This window comes from Muntiacus reevesi, chromosome 3 (assembly GCF_963930625.1).
Source record: "Muntiacus reevesi chromosome 3, mMunRee1.1, whole genome shotgun sequence".
Taxonomy (NCBI): domain Eukaryota; kingdom Metazoa; phylum Chordata; class Mammalia; order Artiodactyla; family Cervidae; genus Muntiacus; species Muntiacus reevesi.
This window is the reverse complement of record NC_089251.1, coordinates 86,766,827-86,782,951: the sequence shown is the minus strand read 5'-3', so window position 1 is coordinate 86,782,951 and position 16,125 is coordinate 86,766,827. Positions and strand designations below refer to the sequence as shown.

The 16,125-nt window shown below is 36.1% G+C and overlaps 1 protein-coding gene across 7 annotated transcripts in view; it reads left to right on the top strand.

Annotated features, from left to right (window-relative positions):
* The window catches only part of BIRC6 (baculoviral IAP repeat containing 6), a 213,817-nt gene extending 201,365 nt beyond the window's left edge, over positions 1-12,452 (top strand). For all 7 annotated transcript variants that reach the window (XM_065929466.1, XM_065929463.1, XM_065929462.1 and 4 more), the window contains 3 exons: positions 5,114-5,302; positions 7,984-8,118; positions 11,589-12,452. In XM_065929466.1, coding sequence (XP_065785538.1) covers positions 5,114-5,302; positions 7,984-8,118; positions 11,589-11,768 — 504 coding nt within the window. In that variant the 3' untranslated portion in view covers positions 11,769-12,452. The remainder of the gene's footprint in view (positions 1-5,113; positions 5,303-7,983; positions 8,119-11,588) is intronic.
* Positions 12,453-16,125: the final 3,673 nt, after the last annotated feature.

Below are 16,125 nucleotides of genomic sequence, written 5' to 3'. Positions count from 1 at the left end.
TATGTTATCTAGGTTGGTCATGACTTTCCTTCCAAGGAGTAAGCATCTTTTAATTTCATGGCTGCCATCACCATCTGCAGTGATTTTGGAGCCCAAAAAAATAAAGTCTGACACTGATTCCACTGTTTCCCCATCTATTTGCCATGAAGTGATGGGACCCGATGCCATGATCTTAGTTTTCTGAATGTTGAGCTTTAAGCCAACTTTTTCACTCTCCTCTTTCACTTTCATCAAGAGGCTCTTTAGTTCTTCTTCACCTTCTGCCATAACAGTGGTGTCATCTGCATATCTGAGGTTATTGATATTTCTCCCGGCAATCTTGATTCCAGCTTGTGCTTCCTCCAGCCCAGCGTTTCTCATGATGTACTCTGCATATAAGTTAAACAAGCAGGGTGACAATATACAGCCTTGACGTACTCCTTTTCCTCTTTGGAGCCAGTCTGTTGTTCCATGTCCAGTTCTAACTGTTGCTTCCTGACCTGCAGACAGGTTTCTCAAGAGGCAGGTCAGGTGGTCTGGTATTCCCATCTCTTTCAGAATTTTCCACAGTTTATTGTGATCCACACAGTCAAAGGCTTTGGCATAGTCAATAAAACAGAAATAGATGTTTCTCTGGAAATTCCTTACTTTTTCGATGATCCAGCAGATGTTGGCAATTTGATCTCTGGTTCCTCTGCCTTTTCTAACTAACATAGTAGATAATTATTTGTGTACCTCTGTGTTCACGTAACACTAGAGCATATCCATCTTTCTAGCTTATATTTTTATCATTTCTAATTGCTATGTAATAATCTTTTGAGTTCTTATATAATTGAACTATTTCTCCATTTTTTTACTAACTTTCACTTTCATTATTTCCGTTTTACAGATAATACCGTTGTTATATCACTTTCCCTATACTTTAGATGGCTTACTAAATACTTATTTCCAGATCTGTGACAAAATTGACTTGAGCAAGAGTAAGAGAGGCTATACATTTTTTGTGGCAAGAGTGAGTAGCCTTGTTTCTCCAGACCTTAGGGGAAACTTTCAGTCTTTCCCCATTGAGTGTGATCATAGCTGTGGGTTTTTATATATTTCCTTCGTCATGTGAGGACGTTCCCTTCTCCTCCTATTTCCTTGAGTATTTTTATCATGAACAGATGCTGGATTTTGTTAAATGCTTTTTTTGTATCTGTTGAAATGATTGTTATTTTTAATTTTTATTCTGTTAATATGATGTATTTTTTTTTTAATGAATCAATCTTGCTTTCCTAGGATAAAGCTTAGTTAGTTGGTCATGATGTGTGATTCTTTACGAATGTAATTGGATTCAATTCACTAGTTCTTTTCCTTTTCTTTCTGTCTGTGTCGGGCAGCTTGTGGGATCTTAGATCCCCTACCAGGTACTGAACCTCAGCTCAGGCATTGAAAATGCTGGACTGCCAGGGAAAGGCCCAGTTTGCTAGCGTTTTGCTTGAGGATTTTTGTACCCATATTTCTAAGAAACATTGGTTTGTAGGGTTTTTTGGTGTGTCATACTGCTTTATAAACTAGAAATAAATACATCTAGGCAGGAATGCATTGCCCCTTGTTCTCTGTTAGAAACTTTCTTCAGAGACAGACTACAGAGCCTTAGGAAAAAGTAATTTCTTTTTATTTAGATTTTGGGACCCACAATTACTGTTTTACTCTTTTGTTTGTACCCATAAAAGTACTTTTGCCAGATTTAAAATCATCCTCAAAAACTTCTGAAGGTTATATGCAATTTAAAAGATTTCCAAAATATTTGGAACAGTGACAAACATTATTAGAATTGCTTAGTTTCTTTGTAATGAGACTCTTAAAAGAATATTTATTTGTGTAAAAATATAAAATTTTGTAGTGTTATGTCATAGGTCCCATATCCAGCAGTAACCTAGTAATAGTCTTGATTATTTGCATAATTTAAAGTCAAAAGTCATATCATTCATTAGAACTATCATCAAGAATTACTACATTTTATCAATAACACCAAATTCTACAGTTGCTTATGTGACTGGTTTTTACTGTTGCTATAGTATACCTAAAATATACATTAATGTCTTATAAATAATTTGTTACAGTTGGATGTTAATAAAGATGTCATGCAAGAGTAAACATACTTAATGTCATATAATCAACCATTCATAAACCTATGTATAATATAATAATGTATAAATCCTAACATTTTTCTTAAAATTGAAAGTTCTGGAAATCATCCACTGATTATAGTCTTACCCAGTAGCAGCATAATTTTCCATAGAGGAGGGTACTTGCTATTTTAAAAAGCTAAAGCGTTTTAACTAAGATTTGTGTCTTTCCATTATCCTAAATGTGTTATTTCGTATAATATAGTTTCTTCTTAACAGGTTAATATTTTGGACTGTATAGTCTGTACTTTGCTGTGTTTGAAATATCTATAATAAATTTTTTTAATGTGACAGACTAAGTCAAAGAATTAAATCTTCTGACATGATATAATTTGAAAATAAAAGCATTGATAGAAGACAAGATTGCTGACTGGTTGATGGCCTAATAGCAGATGTTAGAGCAAGGTTAAAATTCTTGTTTGACACAGTTAATGAAAAGAAAACTGTTATATGATTCTTCGTTTAGTCAGCCTCTGAATAAATTATAATGAGAACATCTTGCAATTTTGTGGATACTAACATAAAGCTAGAGGAGAGGGACAGTGAATTGAGCCTGTGAATAAAAGTTTTTTTTTTTTTTTTTTACTCTTGACTTCATGAAAATATCAGAGGACTGACTAAAAATCAGTGAACTTACACTATGGAATGAAAATATATTCTGTTTATTATTAGGTTAACTTTAGTATAACTTATGTACATAATATGTTATCTAGTAGATGTTTTTCTGCTAATTAATGACCTATTCTAAGAAAGCACTTCAGCCAGATGTAGCTATGATGAATATTGGGTATTTTTTGGTTTGTTTGTTTTTTGGTTTAATCCAGGAAGCTCTTAAGTTTTGTTGATCAAAATGGAGCTCATGCTGAATCCTTTTTGCATACCCATAAGTTAAAGTATATTGTTTTTAGAGTAAGAGTAATTTTGTTTTGTGTTTTGCTGTCCTCTGGATGCATGGTGTCATTTTTACTCCAAGAAAGAATAGCTATTGTGTATTAATTACACTTACTTATGAGCCCTACTGTTTTATACCCCTTGAGACCTTACTTAGTTCTCACAGGCATCCTACAATGTAAGTAGGTGTGGTTTCTATTTTACAGATGACCAGAATACAGATTCTGAGGGGATGGAGTTACTCTGCCTGTCTTGGTCTCTCTCACTTCATAGCATAGTGTTTCTCGGAGTCAGATAAATCATTAATTTCAAATATTGAAAATCAAACCCTTTTAAAAAAGAGAAATCCTTCTTCTCAAGGATTTATTTACTGGTTTTTCATGGGAGTGTTTTTTGGGCTACAGTAAAGTGTGCTGTGATTTAAAATGAGTAAATATGTCAGATAATTCAAGACTCCAGAAATTCCATAAAATGAATCTTTTGACTCCTAAATAGCTTGTTTCACTGAAGAAAAATGAAGCAGCATTCATGTATCTCCTAAAAGGTATATGTTAAAAAAAAGTGAATAGAAGATGCCCATTAAAAGTAGATAATGTCACAGTAGATAAAAGAACACATTATCAATTACTCTTTGAATTTTATTTCAGAAATATTGATCACTGCTAATGTGTTATCAAATGCAAATGTTATAATTCAGTTTTTTAGCAGAAAATGTTATACTCAAATTTATGTCTCTAGTTTTATGTCCATAGTTTTCTTTGTTGTATACAAAAAACATCTATTTTTTTCATTTCCTTTATATAGTTTAGCTATTTTAAAAAAAACAAATGTGGTATGAATCTGAAGTAGTTTATAAATTGTTTGAATCTCCAGCTGCCTGAGTTTTTTAAACTGTATTTTGCCTCAAAGAATGTGAGGTTAAGTAAATAACTGAATCCCATGTTATAAAATTTCTTTCTCTGCTTTTGTAGAAAATGAGGATATACCCTACTTATAAGAGGAATGTTATTTAAAAGGGAAGAGGAAAGGAAAGAGTAAATATCCCCTGGAAGATTATTTCAGAAGTATCAGATTTGAGTTGAGGGGAAGTATATAGCCAAGGGAAATCACTTTCCTTCAGTAATATATTTAATTTCAGTAAGTTTAAAAAATTATGAGATCTTTGCCTCAGAATTAATACACATTAAATTTTTTGTCTGTAGTTGACTTTGACCTCAATATCATGGTTACTTCACGTCATATTTCACCTTATCTATTCATAGCTCATATATTTCAGGTTCAAGTTTCCAATTTTTAACAGTTTTTATTTTAAGAAAATCTACTCTTTTTCTAAGGTGCATATCCTTGACTTTGCTTAATCATCTTTCCCAGTGAAAATGTTGTTAATCCTTTTTAATTTATGAAGTGGGCAGATTGTAGCTAATATTTTCCAGCCTTCAAAGATGTCATATTAGCTTGTTATATATTAGCAAGCAATACTATGTTATTAAGAATGACCTCTCAGTATTGATTATATCTAGAAAAACAAACCTGGTGTATAAGTAGGGGATTAAAGGTGGTCTTAGAACCATATCATCTTGCCAGTGAAGGGTCTAGTAAGAAGATTTTTGTGATACTGTGAAAGTTAATTTTACTTGAATTTGAAGTAGAGACTGCCTCATGTAGTTTTCCTTACGAGTGAATATTGTTAAGAGTACATTGTTACCGTCATGCTCTTTAAGGACAATTTGAGCAAAATGATGTCTACATTGATATGAGATGTTAATAAGCAAGTGTTTTTTCAGTAGTTTTAGGAGAGATCTTTTAGGGTCTTTTAGGAAAGATCTTCATACCTATTTTTGTTTTTCAAGGCTTCAAGAATGTAAAACATATGATTTATAAATATTATATAAGATTCAGCTATACCTTTGCTTTAATAAAGTATTTCAGTGTCAGTTATTAACATCAACTTTATGGTGATAAAATTATGTGGAAGCACTTACTCAAAGGGACTCCTAGTTGATGAAGCAAGGTATTAGTTCCCTGGTAGTAAACATGTCCTGTCATAACTGTTTTTTGTTTCTTTGTTTCAGGTGTTGGTGTCTGTTCAGTCCCTTATATTAGTAGCGGAGCCGTATTTTAATGAACCAGGATATGAACGGTCTAGAGGCACTCCCAGTGGCACGCAGAGTTCTCGAGAATATGATGGCAACATTCGGCAAGCAACGGTTAAGTGGGCGATGTTGGAACAAATCAGAAACCCTTCCCCGTGTTTTAAAGAAGTATGTTCAATGAAATTAGTGAAATACTTTTTAAAGACCCTATAGAATATATTATTAGTGTTATACTTGCATTTATATTTAGAGTATCTGTGGTGTAATTTACTCTTGTCTTTAATCATTAAAAATCAGTGGTAGTTTAGTACAGATGAATTTTTTAAACCATTACTTCCGAAAAGACATCTGACTGTATTTTTGAACAGTTTTATTAATTCTTTATTTTTCATGGCTGCCATTCTGCTAGCATAATGTCTGTGCCAGTTATGTTAATATATGCTAGAATATGTTTCTAAAATAGTCCTCATAAAAATAGTTTGATTTTTTAATATTATTATTAAAGGTTAAGATACTTTTCTTGGAAAAGGAAATGGCAGCCCACTCCTGTATCCTTGCCTGGGAAATCCCATGGACGATGGAGCCTGGTGGGCTATAGTCCATGGGGTGGCATAGAGTCGGACGTGACTTAGCAGCTGAATAGCAGCAGCAGTGAGATACTTCAGTAGTTATCTTGCAGATAGAAACTCTGCCCTTATACTAATATCTGTGAGCCAACACTGAAGAAAAAGATAGTTTTCTTTTCTTTAGGAAAAAGTTGGATTACTTTCTGAAACCTGTCTTGATACTGTGACATGCCTTTATTCTACCACATCCTCAAGTGTGGCTCTTTTCCTGGGTTTAGTTGCCTCTCTTTAGTCTGCCTAAAATATGATTATATTTTTCACTTGTCATATCAGATTACTTCATCATATCTTAACACTATAACTCTGTCATGAAACATTTTTGTTCTTAGATTGTACTAGAAACCACAATAGAGGAAAAATTGGCATATTTACCTGACAGAAAATTGATCTTTAGTATCTTTAAAGATATTTAAAATCTTTAAAGATATTATAATGTTTTTAAATTGATTGTTAATTTTGTTAAGCAAATATTGTGTTATTACTATGTAGCTATATATACACGAAGTTAAAAAGTGGCATCATTGAATCTATTGAAGGAGTATAAAAACATTTCTTCCTTTTGTTATTACTAAATGATTTTGCACTTTGAATGACAAAGTTGGATATTTATTTTTGCAATTTTTGTATTCAATGCTGTGAATAATTATTACTTTTCCTAATATTACAGGAAATACAAACATGCATTTCTTTATACTCTGAAGCATAGTGTTCTGTCCCTTTTCAAGCTTGGGTAACTTACATTAAGTAATTCATTTCAGAACCAATATGTAGGTATTGCACTAAGGTACTCCGAACCCAAGGAAAAACAAAACTCAGTTCCTGCCCATGAAAAACTTTGCTCCTGTTTGTATCATAAACTAATTTCTCAGTGTCCTTGAGACTCAATGTATCCAGATACATAAACTAGTTGACAACTCTACTAGAGAATATAATAACCACCTCAAACCTGTTAAACACTGTAAAACTGCACCTTGATTCTTCCTTCCTTCTTTCAGTAAAAGCAGCATTTAAACCCCAGAATTTAGCCACTTGTGGCTTCATCCTTTTACTCACATACTGCTGCTGCTGCTAAGTCGCTTCAGTCGTGTCCGACTCTGTGCGACCCCATAGATGGCAGCCCACCAGGCTCCCCCATCCCTGGGATTCTCCAGGCAAGAGCACTGGAGTGGGCTGCCATTTCCTTCTCCAATGCGTGAAAGTCAAGTCGCTCAGTCGTGTCTGACTCTTCATGACCCCATGGACTGCAGCCCACCAGGCTCCTCCGTCCATGGGATTTTCCAGACAAGAGTACTAGAGTGGGGTGCCGTTGCCTTCTCTGTACTCACATACTGCATTCAGTCTATTCATTGAATCTTGCTCTGTGCTTATCATGGCTCTTCATGTTAGGTTGTTTCTTACTCATTTTGTATCCTTGTACGCATCAAACTCAATAACTTACTGGTAAATTTAAGAACATCCATTCCCAGGCTTTCCTAGTGATTTTTCCGTTTTAAGTGTTGTCTTTTCTTTAGGGGAGACAAGCTCATTGGGCAGTGTAGTAAGTAGCTCACACAGAATACAGAATAATAATTTCCAAATGACCTATTTTCTAACTTAACTTTGTCAAAAACAGACTTTTATTACCCACACAGAAATTTTAGTTTTCCAAAGAGAGAAGTTTAAAAAATTGAAATGTAAAGTATATTTATCACATGGAGATAAGCTTCATAAAATAAAATCTTGTTTATTAAGTTATCCAGAAGACAAAATTAATAGTGCCTGTTTTAGGGCTGGGTACTGATTTTTATGCAAATACCTGTGATTTAGAATCTCTTTACCCATCCCGATGTTGTTTGAGTTCTCTTTGAAAGATAGAAATTGACAGTTTTTCTGTTTTCAGTACTTTTTCTCCTAGTTATTCATTTATTTACATTTACTTCTGATTCTGTTGTGTTCTAGATATTTTACATTCTCTGGATAAGATTAACTAATGAAATGTCTGAGTGGGACAGGACATTACTTTTTGCTCTAGAACCTGGCTGTTTGAACACACGTCATCTGATGCTATAATCCTGGTTCTTCCCCGTTGTTAATAATAATGTACAGTTCACCACACTGAGTCTCTGGAGACAAAAAAAAAAAATGCCGTATCTTTTAAATGTTATTTCTTTGTATTGCCACATATGCTGTCTTGTAACTTCTGACCTGATCGCCCTGTGTCCCCTGGCGGGGTTTACCCTTAAGGTCATACACAAGCACTTTTACTTGAAGAGAGTGGAGATCATGGCGCAGTGTGAGGAGTGGATCGCCGACGTCCAGCAGTACAGCAGCGACAAGCGGGTGGGCAGGACCATGTCTCACCACGCGGCGGCGCTCAAGGTGAGTCGCCGCCCTCCCGGCGCCTTGCCGGGGCTCTGAAAGAGGAGGCGTGTGTTCCCGACAGAACTGTGACCACTAGCAAGAAACGCTGAATGTATTAAGTTCAGAGGCTCCCCAGAGTCTACAGAGAAGATACGTTCCTTTTGTTAATGAATTGACAGTTCCTCAAATTAAAACTGAGTATAGGAACTGAGCCAGTAGAGCTTCATAGAGTTGTTTGAAGATGATGGCGAGATACTGCACTGTGTTCCTCTGGGCCTCTTCCTTTGCAGAATTTTGATACTTGGAGTAGTGAGGGAGATGGTAGAGCCCCTGACAGCTGATTGGTGTGGTAGTTCGTGTCTGTGATACAAATCTGTTTGGGAGGAAGTGAGCTGTTGCTTTCGACTTGGGTGTTCAGAGAATGGAAATGTAGAGCATGATGGTTTGGGAGTGAGTGGATTTTTTTTTCTTTTTTTGGATGTGGGAATCATAGCTTCAACAGCCACTCTTTCTTCCCTGCTTTGGGATATCTGCTTGCCTCTGTTCCTTTTATTCTCCATTGATTATGATTATCTCTACTGGCTCCTTTCCTTCTAACTTTAAAAGTATCTTCACTTAAAATGATTAGATGATGATAATGATAAGGGTTTATTAGTTTTTTATTGGTGAAATTTTAAAAATATTCCTGTTTCTTCAGGTTACACACAGAAATATTTACGAATGTAAAACATGTGATATCTGAGGCTTGCTTCAAAATAAAACAAGAAAAGTGGTGGGAATATAGATGACGGAAGACTAGCCATGAGTTGTATATGTTGAAGTAGACTTAAGGGAGCTTTATTTTATTTTATATTCTGCCTACTTCTGTGTATGTTTGAGATTTTCCATTTTATATAAAAACCTTTAAAAAGAACTTTTTCTCCTTAACATCTGCATCTTACTAAGATAGTTTTATCTTGCCCCATTTATAAAAATGTTTTTGCCTTTTTACTACCAAACTAGAGCTCTTAATACTTTTGCCTCTGTTTTTAAATAACCCTCTCACCAAAGAGCATTTTGCAGTTGAATTTCCATTCTGTGAAAGTTACCAACTCTCTGATTCTTAAAGCCAGTGAGTGTCCCTGGCTTCCCCTCTACAGACTCATCCCCCCTTCAGGCCTTTACAGATGTTGCTTTTCTTCTGCTGTGCTGGCTCATTTCCATTCAGTTTTCCTCTTAAATTTTGCTTCATGGAACCTGCCTTGACTTTTAAATTGGATGATTTCAGTATAATCTCTTATAACACCGGTACCTACCTATTAAAAACTGTCACAACGCTGATCTAATGTGTGTTCCCCCTGTACTTTTCACCTCTGGACTGTCTTTTCACTTGTTTCTTCTAGTGCAAACTTTTAAAAGTTGTCTGCTCTTAACTCTCTCAAAGTTGTATTACTGGCATATTACTTGGATATCCTGTCTTTCTAACTTTCTGTATTTACTTAATTTTAAACACTTTTCTCTGTCTTAAAATCTTCAGATTATATTTATACCCCCCTTCATCTAGCACACCCATCTGTTCAGTGCTGGGTCCTGTCAGTACTGCCTTCATACAGAAATTTCCCTCCCCATTTTTGTTTCCAGTGCACATAGCTCAGTCTTCCTGTCCTCCCACTCCTACCCTTGCAGTTTTTTCTGTAGCACATAACCAGATCGGTATCTTCCCAAGTGTGTTTAGATATGTCTTTCCCTGACACAAAAAACTCAGTGGCTAAAGTCCAGCGTCTTTGGCTTTGCTGCTTCAGTTGGTATCTTGCTTTTATCTCAGATTCTCATTGTCTTTTGTTTCTGTGTCATCCTGATTTAAAAATCTTTATCTCTGAATCAGTTTACGTTTTCGTCATCTGAGATATACTTTTGCTGCTGAATGCTAATTGAGAAAAGCATGCAGCTGCTCTGTTTAATTTCACAATAAAGGCATAGTATTCCCACCTTAACTGGGCCTCCATAATTGTCAATTTTGTTTTTTCTTCTTCTTCTTCTTTTTTTTTTGTTTTTGTTTTTTCTTCTTTAGCTAATGTTTTCTCCTATTGCTCACTGTAGAAGGGAAATTTGGGCTAGAAAATTTTTAAGTTGCCAGTATGTAAATATATTTTGAAGCCTTACAAATGGCTGCAAATGTATAGTTGTCTTATCTTGCTTATGTATATAAGAAGCATACATATTACATTTGGCTGGAATGTAGGCTCTTTTAAGTCAGAGATCATATAGTTGGTCCTCTGTATCCACAGGGGATTAGTTCCAGGATCCCCTGCAAATACCAAGATCCACAGATGCTCAAGTCCCTTAGAGAAAATGGCATTGTATAGTCGGTCTATATCCAGCTGTATCTTCCTTATTTTACTCATTGCTTTTTACATTATTACTGTTGAACACAGTGCCTTGTTCTAAGAATGTTGGTTAATTTTCAGCGTCAACTATTTACGTGCCTAATTTTCAAAGTCCTTAGTGTGAGATTTGAGATCCTTTGTCTCTCACTGCTGCTGCTAAGTCACTTCAGTTGTGTTCAACCCTGAGCGACCCCATAGACGGCAGCCCACCAGGCTCCCCCGTCCCTGGGATTCTCCAGGCAAAAACACTGGAGTGGGTTGCCATTTCCTTCTCCAGCGCATGAAAGTGAAAAGTGAAAGTGAAGTCACTCAGTCGTGTCTGACTCTTAGCGACCTCATGGACTGCAGCCTACCAGGCGCCTCTGTCCATGGAATTTTCCAGACAAGAGTACTGGAGTGGGGTGCCTTTGCCTTCTCCTATCTCCCATTAGAAAGTTATAAACTAAAGCTTAATGTTTGTAAACAACCAACCATTCTCTATTAACATCTCTATATCCTTCCATACATGGCAGTATAGGGTAATACAAAGTTAGGTACTCTCTCTAGATCTATTTTTTTCATTTGTTTACATTTTTAAAAATTCTGATGATGAAATTATCTCTAAGGTATATTCCAAGCATGACATGAGATAATGAGTATGAAACATTTCAAGTGTTCTGTGTAAGGCCTAGTACCTGAGAAATACTGTTTTCATTCATTAAAATAGCAGTGGGTTTATTTTAATTTATGGACTGTTTTTCTCAAAAATATTTAGTCAGAGGCAGCGTGTATCACAAGTTAAGATATTCTGTTTAACTTGAAACTATGTATTGCAAATGACCGGTGTCCTCTAAGCCATTAATAATGCAGTTTCTGTTACAGAGGTTGGGGCATTGGTAGAGTTTGTGGTCATGCTACTCAGGTACTCAGGGCTTATCAGCAACATCAGATATTTTGAGATAGAGGTTTGTGCCAGTTTTGTTCACTTACCTGTTAGAGTGGCTAGCTTAAGGAAGATCCACAGTAAATATTGGTAGACCCAATTCTTTGGATTTTGTTTTAAACTTATTTCCTCCCTTCAGTGATGTTGTGCTAGAATCCTAGGGTTTGCAATTCTAACATCACTCCTTCTCCCCTGCACAGCGTCACACTGCTCAGCTCCGAGAAGAGCTGCTCAAACTTCCCTGTCCTGAAGGCTTGGACCCTGATGCCGATGATTCCTCGGAGATGTGCAGTGCCACAGCTGGTGCTGAGGAGACTCTAATGCATGATCAGGTCAAACCCAGCAGCAGTAAAGAACTCCCCAGTGACTTCAAATTATGAGCTGCGTTGACATGGACATCATAGACACAAAGGCTTTGAAGCACAAGCCAAATATGTCAATATTTGTATGTAAGAAACTAATTATGTAATAGGTAATGAAACTGAAACTATACTACACCCTTAAGGAGATCCAGTTTAATTCAAGGTGATCTTTTATTTACCTGTACAAGAGTGTAAACTTTTGTGTGCTTTTATTTTTCAATTGTGAGAACCACTGATTGGTATGTTCAACAAATTTGTGTATACAAAGAAATGGAGAAATCACTGATTATATAAGGGAAACTACCTTAGGAAAGAATGTTTACTGAATGTTTGTTTTCTTTTTTTTTTTACTGTAGAGTGAAGGGTTGTTAACAAAGAATATATATTGGTCATTCTTACAACTACTATTTAAAGTCAGCAACTTTTCACTGAATTTGATAGATTTTATGTTTGGCCATATCTTCATGCTCATATTTGATTTCTGAAGACCTCCATACACTTCAATAAAAGTTAAATGGACATACTCCCTCTTTTTTGATTTACTGGTACATTTTTTAAATGATAAATCTGCCATAAAATGCATTATAGCTGAAGACTTGCACTTGTATGGATGAATTTATTACATTCAACATATTTAATTTTATGCTTTCTAAAATTCTAAGATGCAGAAAAATAAATGAACATGATTTTATTCTATGCCAATATTTGGGCCTGTGAATGTATCTGTTATTTGAATTTAAGTCTATGAAAAAGAATGGTCAATCTGAAAAGTCACTCTAAACTGAATTTTCCTTAAAGGGCTCCTGTCTTCCTGGACTATCTGGTTTTATTACTAACGTCACATGTATGTATTAAACATGAGGCTCTGTAGAGCAGAGAGGATGGACCTCTCTGGTGCTGTACTTGCCATATAGGCTCATTTTCATGCAAATTCTTCCTAGAGCCAAATAAATAAAGACTTAGGTGTATTAGTATGTCTTGTTTCTAAAACAGTTTGCCATGGTGTGAAATGCTATTTCTATAAGGAATTGGACACTTTCAAGAGCTACTCATGGGAAAGGAAAGGATATATATATATATATATATATTTATATATATATATATATTTAGACCAGTTATCAAAACCTAAGATGATTCTGGACAGTGTCTCTACAAAATAAACTGGCCTGTGAAAACCCTGAATCTGGAGCTGACCAGGAGGAGAAGCTGTATCCTCAACAGTGAGTTCATCTGTGAAGGAACAGGAAACAGGGATCGTGATACTCTCGCAACAAGCTCCAGAGCTCCGTAAAGTGAATGAATTGTGTGACCAGGAAATCAGGGTTTCCAAAACACCTAACTTTAGGTCTAGTGAATTACACCAAGCATGACATAATCAAGTTAGTTTATGAGAAAGAAGTGTCAGTTAAATGTTACCTGCAGACATGACGCTTATATCTCAGTATAAAATTGTCAGCGATGAGTGATAAAAGGACAGTCATCAGTCCTCTAGGCTTTTTTTTTTTTTTTTGATCTGTTACGGTCCTGTCAGGGATAGATAATAAAAGTTTCTATCCTAGTATTTGTTTATCTCCAATTTTGGAGTTTATTTTTGATCATTAAAATAAGTAAGTAAATAAGTGAAAGTCACTGAGTTGTGTCCGACTATTTGCAACCCCATGGATTGTAGCCTACCAGGCTCCTCTCCATGGAATTCTCCAGGTCATAATATTGGAGTGGGCAGCTCTTCCCTTCTCCAGGGGATCTTCACAACCCAGGGATCAAACCCAGGTCTCCCACATCACAGGTGAATTCTTTACCAGCTGAGCCACAAGGAAAGCCCTATCAAGTAGGGTCATTTTCCCCATTCCACACCATTAGTCCTCAGAAAGCTTTATAAAAGCAAACAGTATCAGTACTATAAGTTTGAATTCATGTTTTTGTAAAAACCAAGGAAGGCCTAACATCTGAATTTGAGAGTTTAGTCTATTTTGGCTCCGTCTGGAATCTAGACTTTCTGCCAACAAATGTTTGAGCATTTGCTTTGTACTAGGTGTAGGTTCCTGCACTTGAGGATTAAATGACAAACGTGAAAACATAATGTCAATGAAGGATGGTAAGTTCTCTGATACTCTTATTGACGGGATACCATTAGGAGCACAGAGGAGGAACACAACCTCAGGCAAAACATTAATGATTCGATCATGAACAGCTTCCTACAAAAGACCCTAAGTCTTAAAGGATGAGGATAAATAAGTTAGCTAGGCAGAAGTTATTCCAGACACCAGGGAGTGAAAGGAGGTCTTGAGTTAATGGTAGCATGTTCAATGCTATTAGATTCTAAGAGGCAAAGTTGGGATTGTTAAATGGGTAGTCTTGGGCTGTGGTGTGGGGAAGCAGGAGAGATTGGGTCATGGAAGAACTTGTTTGTCCTGTTGAGGAGCTTTGACATCCCATTGGTGTTGGAGGGCTGTCCAGTAGCCTTAGTTAGAGGAGCAGCCCGGGCGGATCATGTTTCAAGAAGATCATTCTGCCAGCTGTTGGGTGGCAAGGAAGTCAGTTGAGAGCCCACAGTAGAGTCCAGGTGGTAGTCATCATTGAGGACAGTGAAGGGATGGAGAGAAAGCAACAAGCGACAGAACTGGGGGAAATAGATACTTTTTGGTATGAGAATAACTTAGGGATGTTTCCAGGCTGAGGAGAAGGGTAAATGGGGAGGCCTTGGAGAAGGCTGGAGCAGATGCCAACAAACACAGGGTGGCCTTGGTCCAAGAGCATGTGCAGAAATCAGCAAAGCCAACTGGTCAGTTCATAAAACTATTAACTCATGAAGTTGTGATCTTGAAGAGAAGTACGAAAAGTAAACTGCTTAGACAACATTCTCGCATTAAGATCAGTATCGCTGAAATCAAACGTAAAAGGTACTGTAAGCATTTTTTCTTTGATGTCCTATAATTGGGTTTGTTTAGGGTAAGATGAATGAGGCGAAATGTTTTAGTCATTGTGTCCAACTGTGGTGAAGGGTCGGCTACCCTTCTTTCCATTGGAGACCAGTACTTTCTAAAACACAATGAAGGTGTTGCAGCATCGAACCACTGCTTACTCACTTTCTGTACTTAGCCTGCTGCCGACGGTCAGTCTGTGGACTGTGGCTTGAGCACCCCTGTGCTGAATAATTCATATGACATTGGTCCCTCGTTGGGCATTGCTAACTGCTTATTTATTCCTTAAACCAAAGCTAGTTATTTGGTAGATTTCTACAGTTGCTTTTTTTTTCACCATATTATATCGTTTTCCACAATTTAATGCAGAGTTAATACTGTGGTATGTCCATGAGACCGGTTAGACCAAAAGATTCCAAGATAGAAACAGACAGGCCTGCTGAATCAGCCTAGGGATGGGAACAGACCAAGCTGCAGACCTTGGTGGAGCTGTATACTCGGGGCTGAAGCGGCAGCCAGGGCACAAAAGGACTGAATTGAGGAGCTGCTACACCAAAGATGGTCAGGACATGGCAAGGCCTCAGGTTCACTGGGTTTGGTTTCAGTAATAGTGATAGTCATACTCCAATGAGTGGAAAATACTGAAAAATACAAAACATGAAATTAAACACTTAATTTTCTGGTATCTTCCCTTATATTCTTACTTTCTGTACTTTTCTATATAATTGGTATATTGTATATTCAATTTTATCACCTTTTTAACATATTACATTTTATCATAAAATTAATGGCTTCATAATATGGATGTACTTAGCCTCTCACTGTTGGACATTCAGGTTATTTCTGTTTTGCTAATTATAAATAATCCTCTAATGAACATGGTCTATATCTTTTATTTCCTTATGATAAAGCCTAGAATTACCAGGTCAAAAGGTTTGATATATAATGACTTTCCAGAGTCAGTGATATATACTGCTTTCCAGAGAGGTTGTATTGATTCACACTTTTAGCTTCAGTTAATGTTCCCATTCCCTGGCCAGCATAGGCAATTATAATTTTTTAATCAGAATATTTACCTATCTCCATTCAACATGCTTTAGTCTGCCTTTTTTTCAATATTGTTTATATTTATTAGCCATTTGAATTTCTGCTTTGTTAATGATCAGTTTATACCTTTTCCCCATTTTTTAATGTATTGTCTTTGGATATTTTAATATAAATGAGCTACTTGTGTGATAGAATGTTAATTTTTATCATATTTGTCTATATTTTTTCTAGATGGCCCTTTAACTTAATTTTTCTCATAAAAGTTTTAAATTATCATGAAATCATCTATTGATCTTTTCCTTTGTAATTTTAATTGCTTTTTACTCTTGTTTTTAAGAGCTCCCCTCTGCAAAAACAAAAGAATCATATAGTTTCTAACTGGAATTGATTCTGGTGTTGGTATAAAC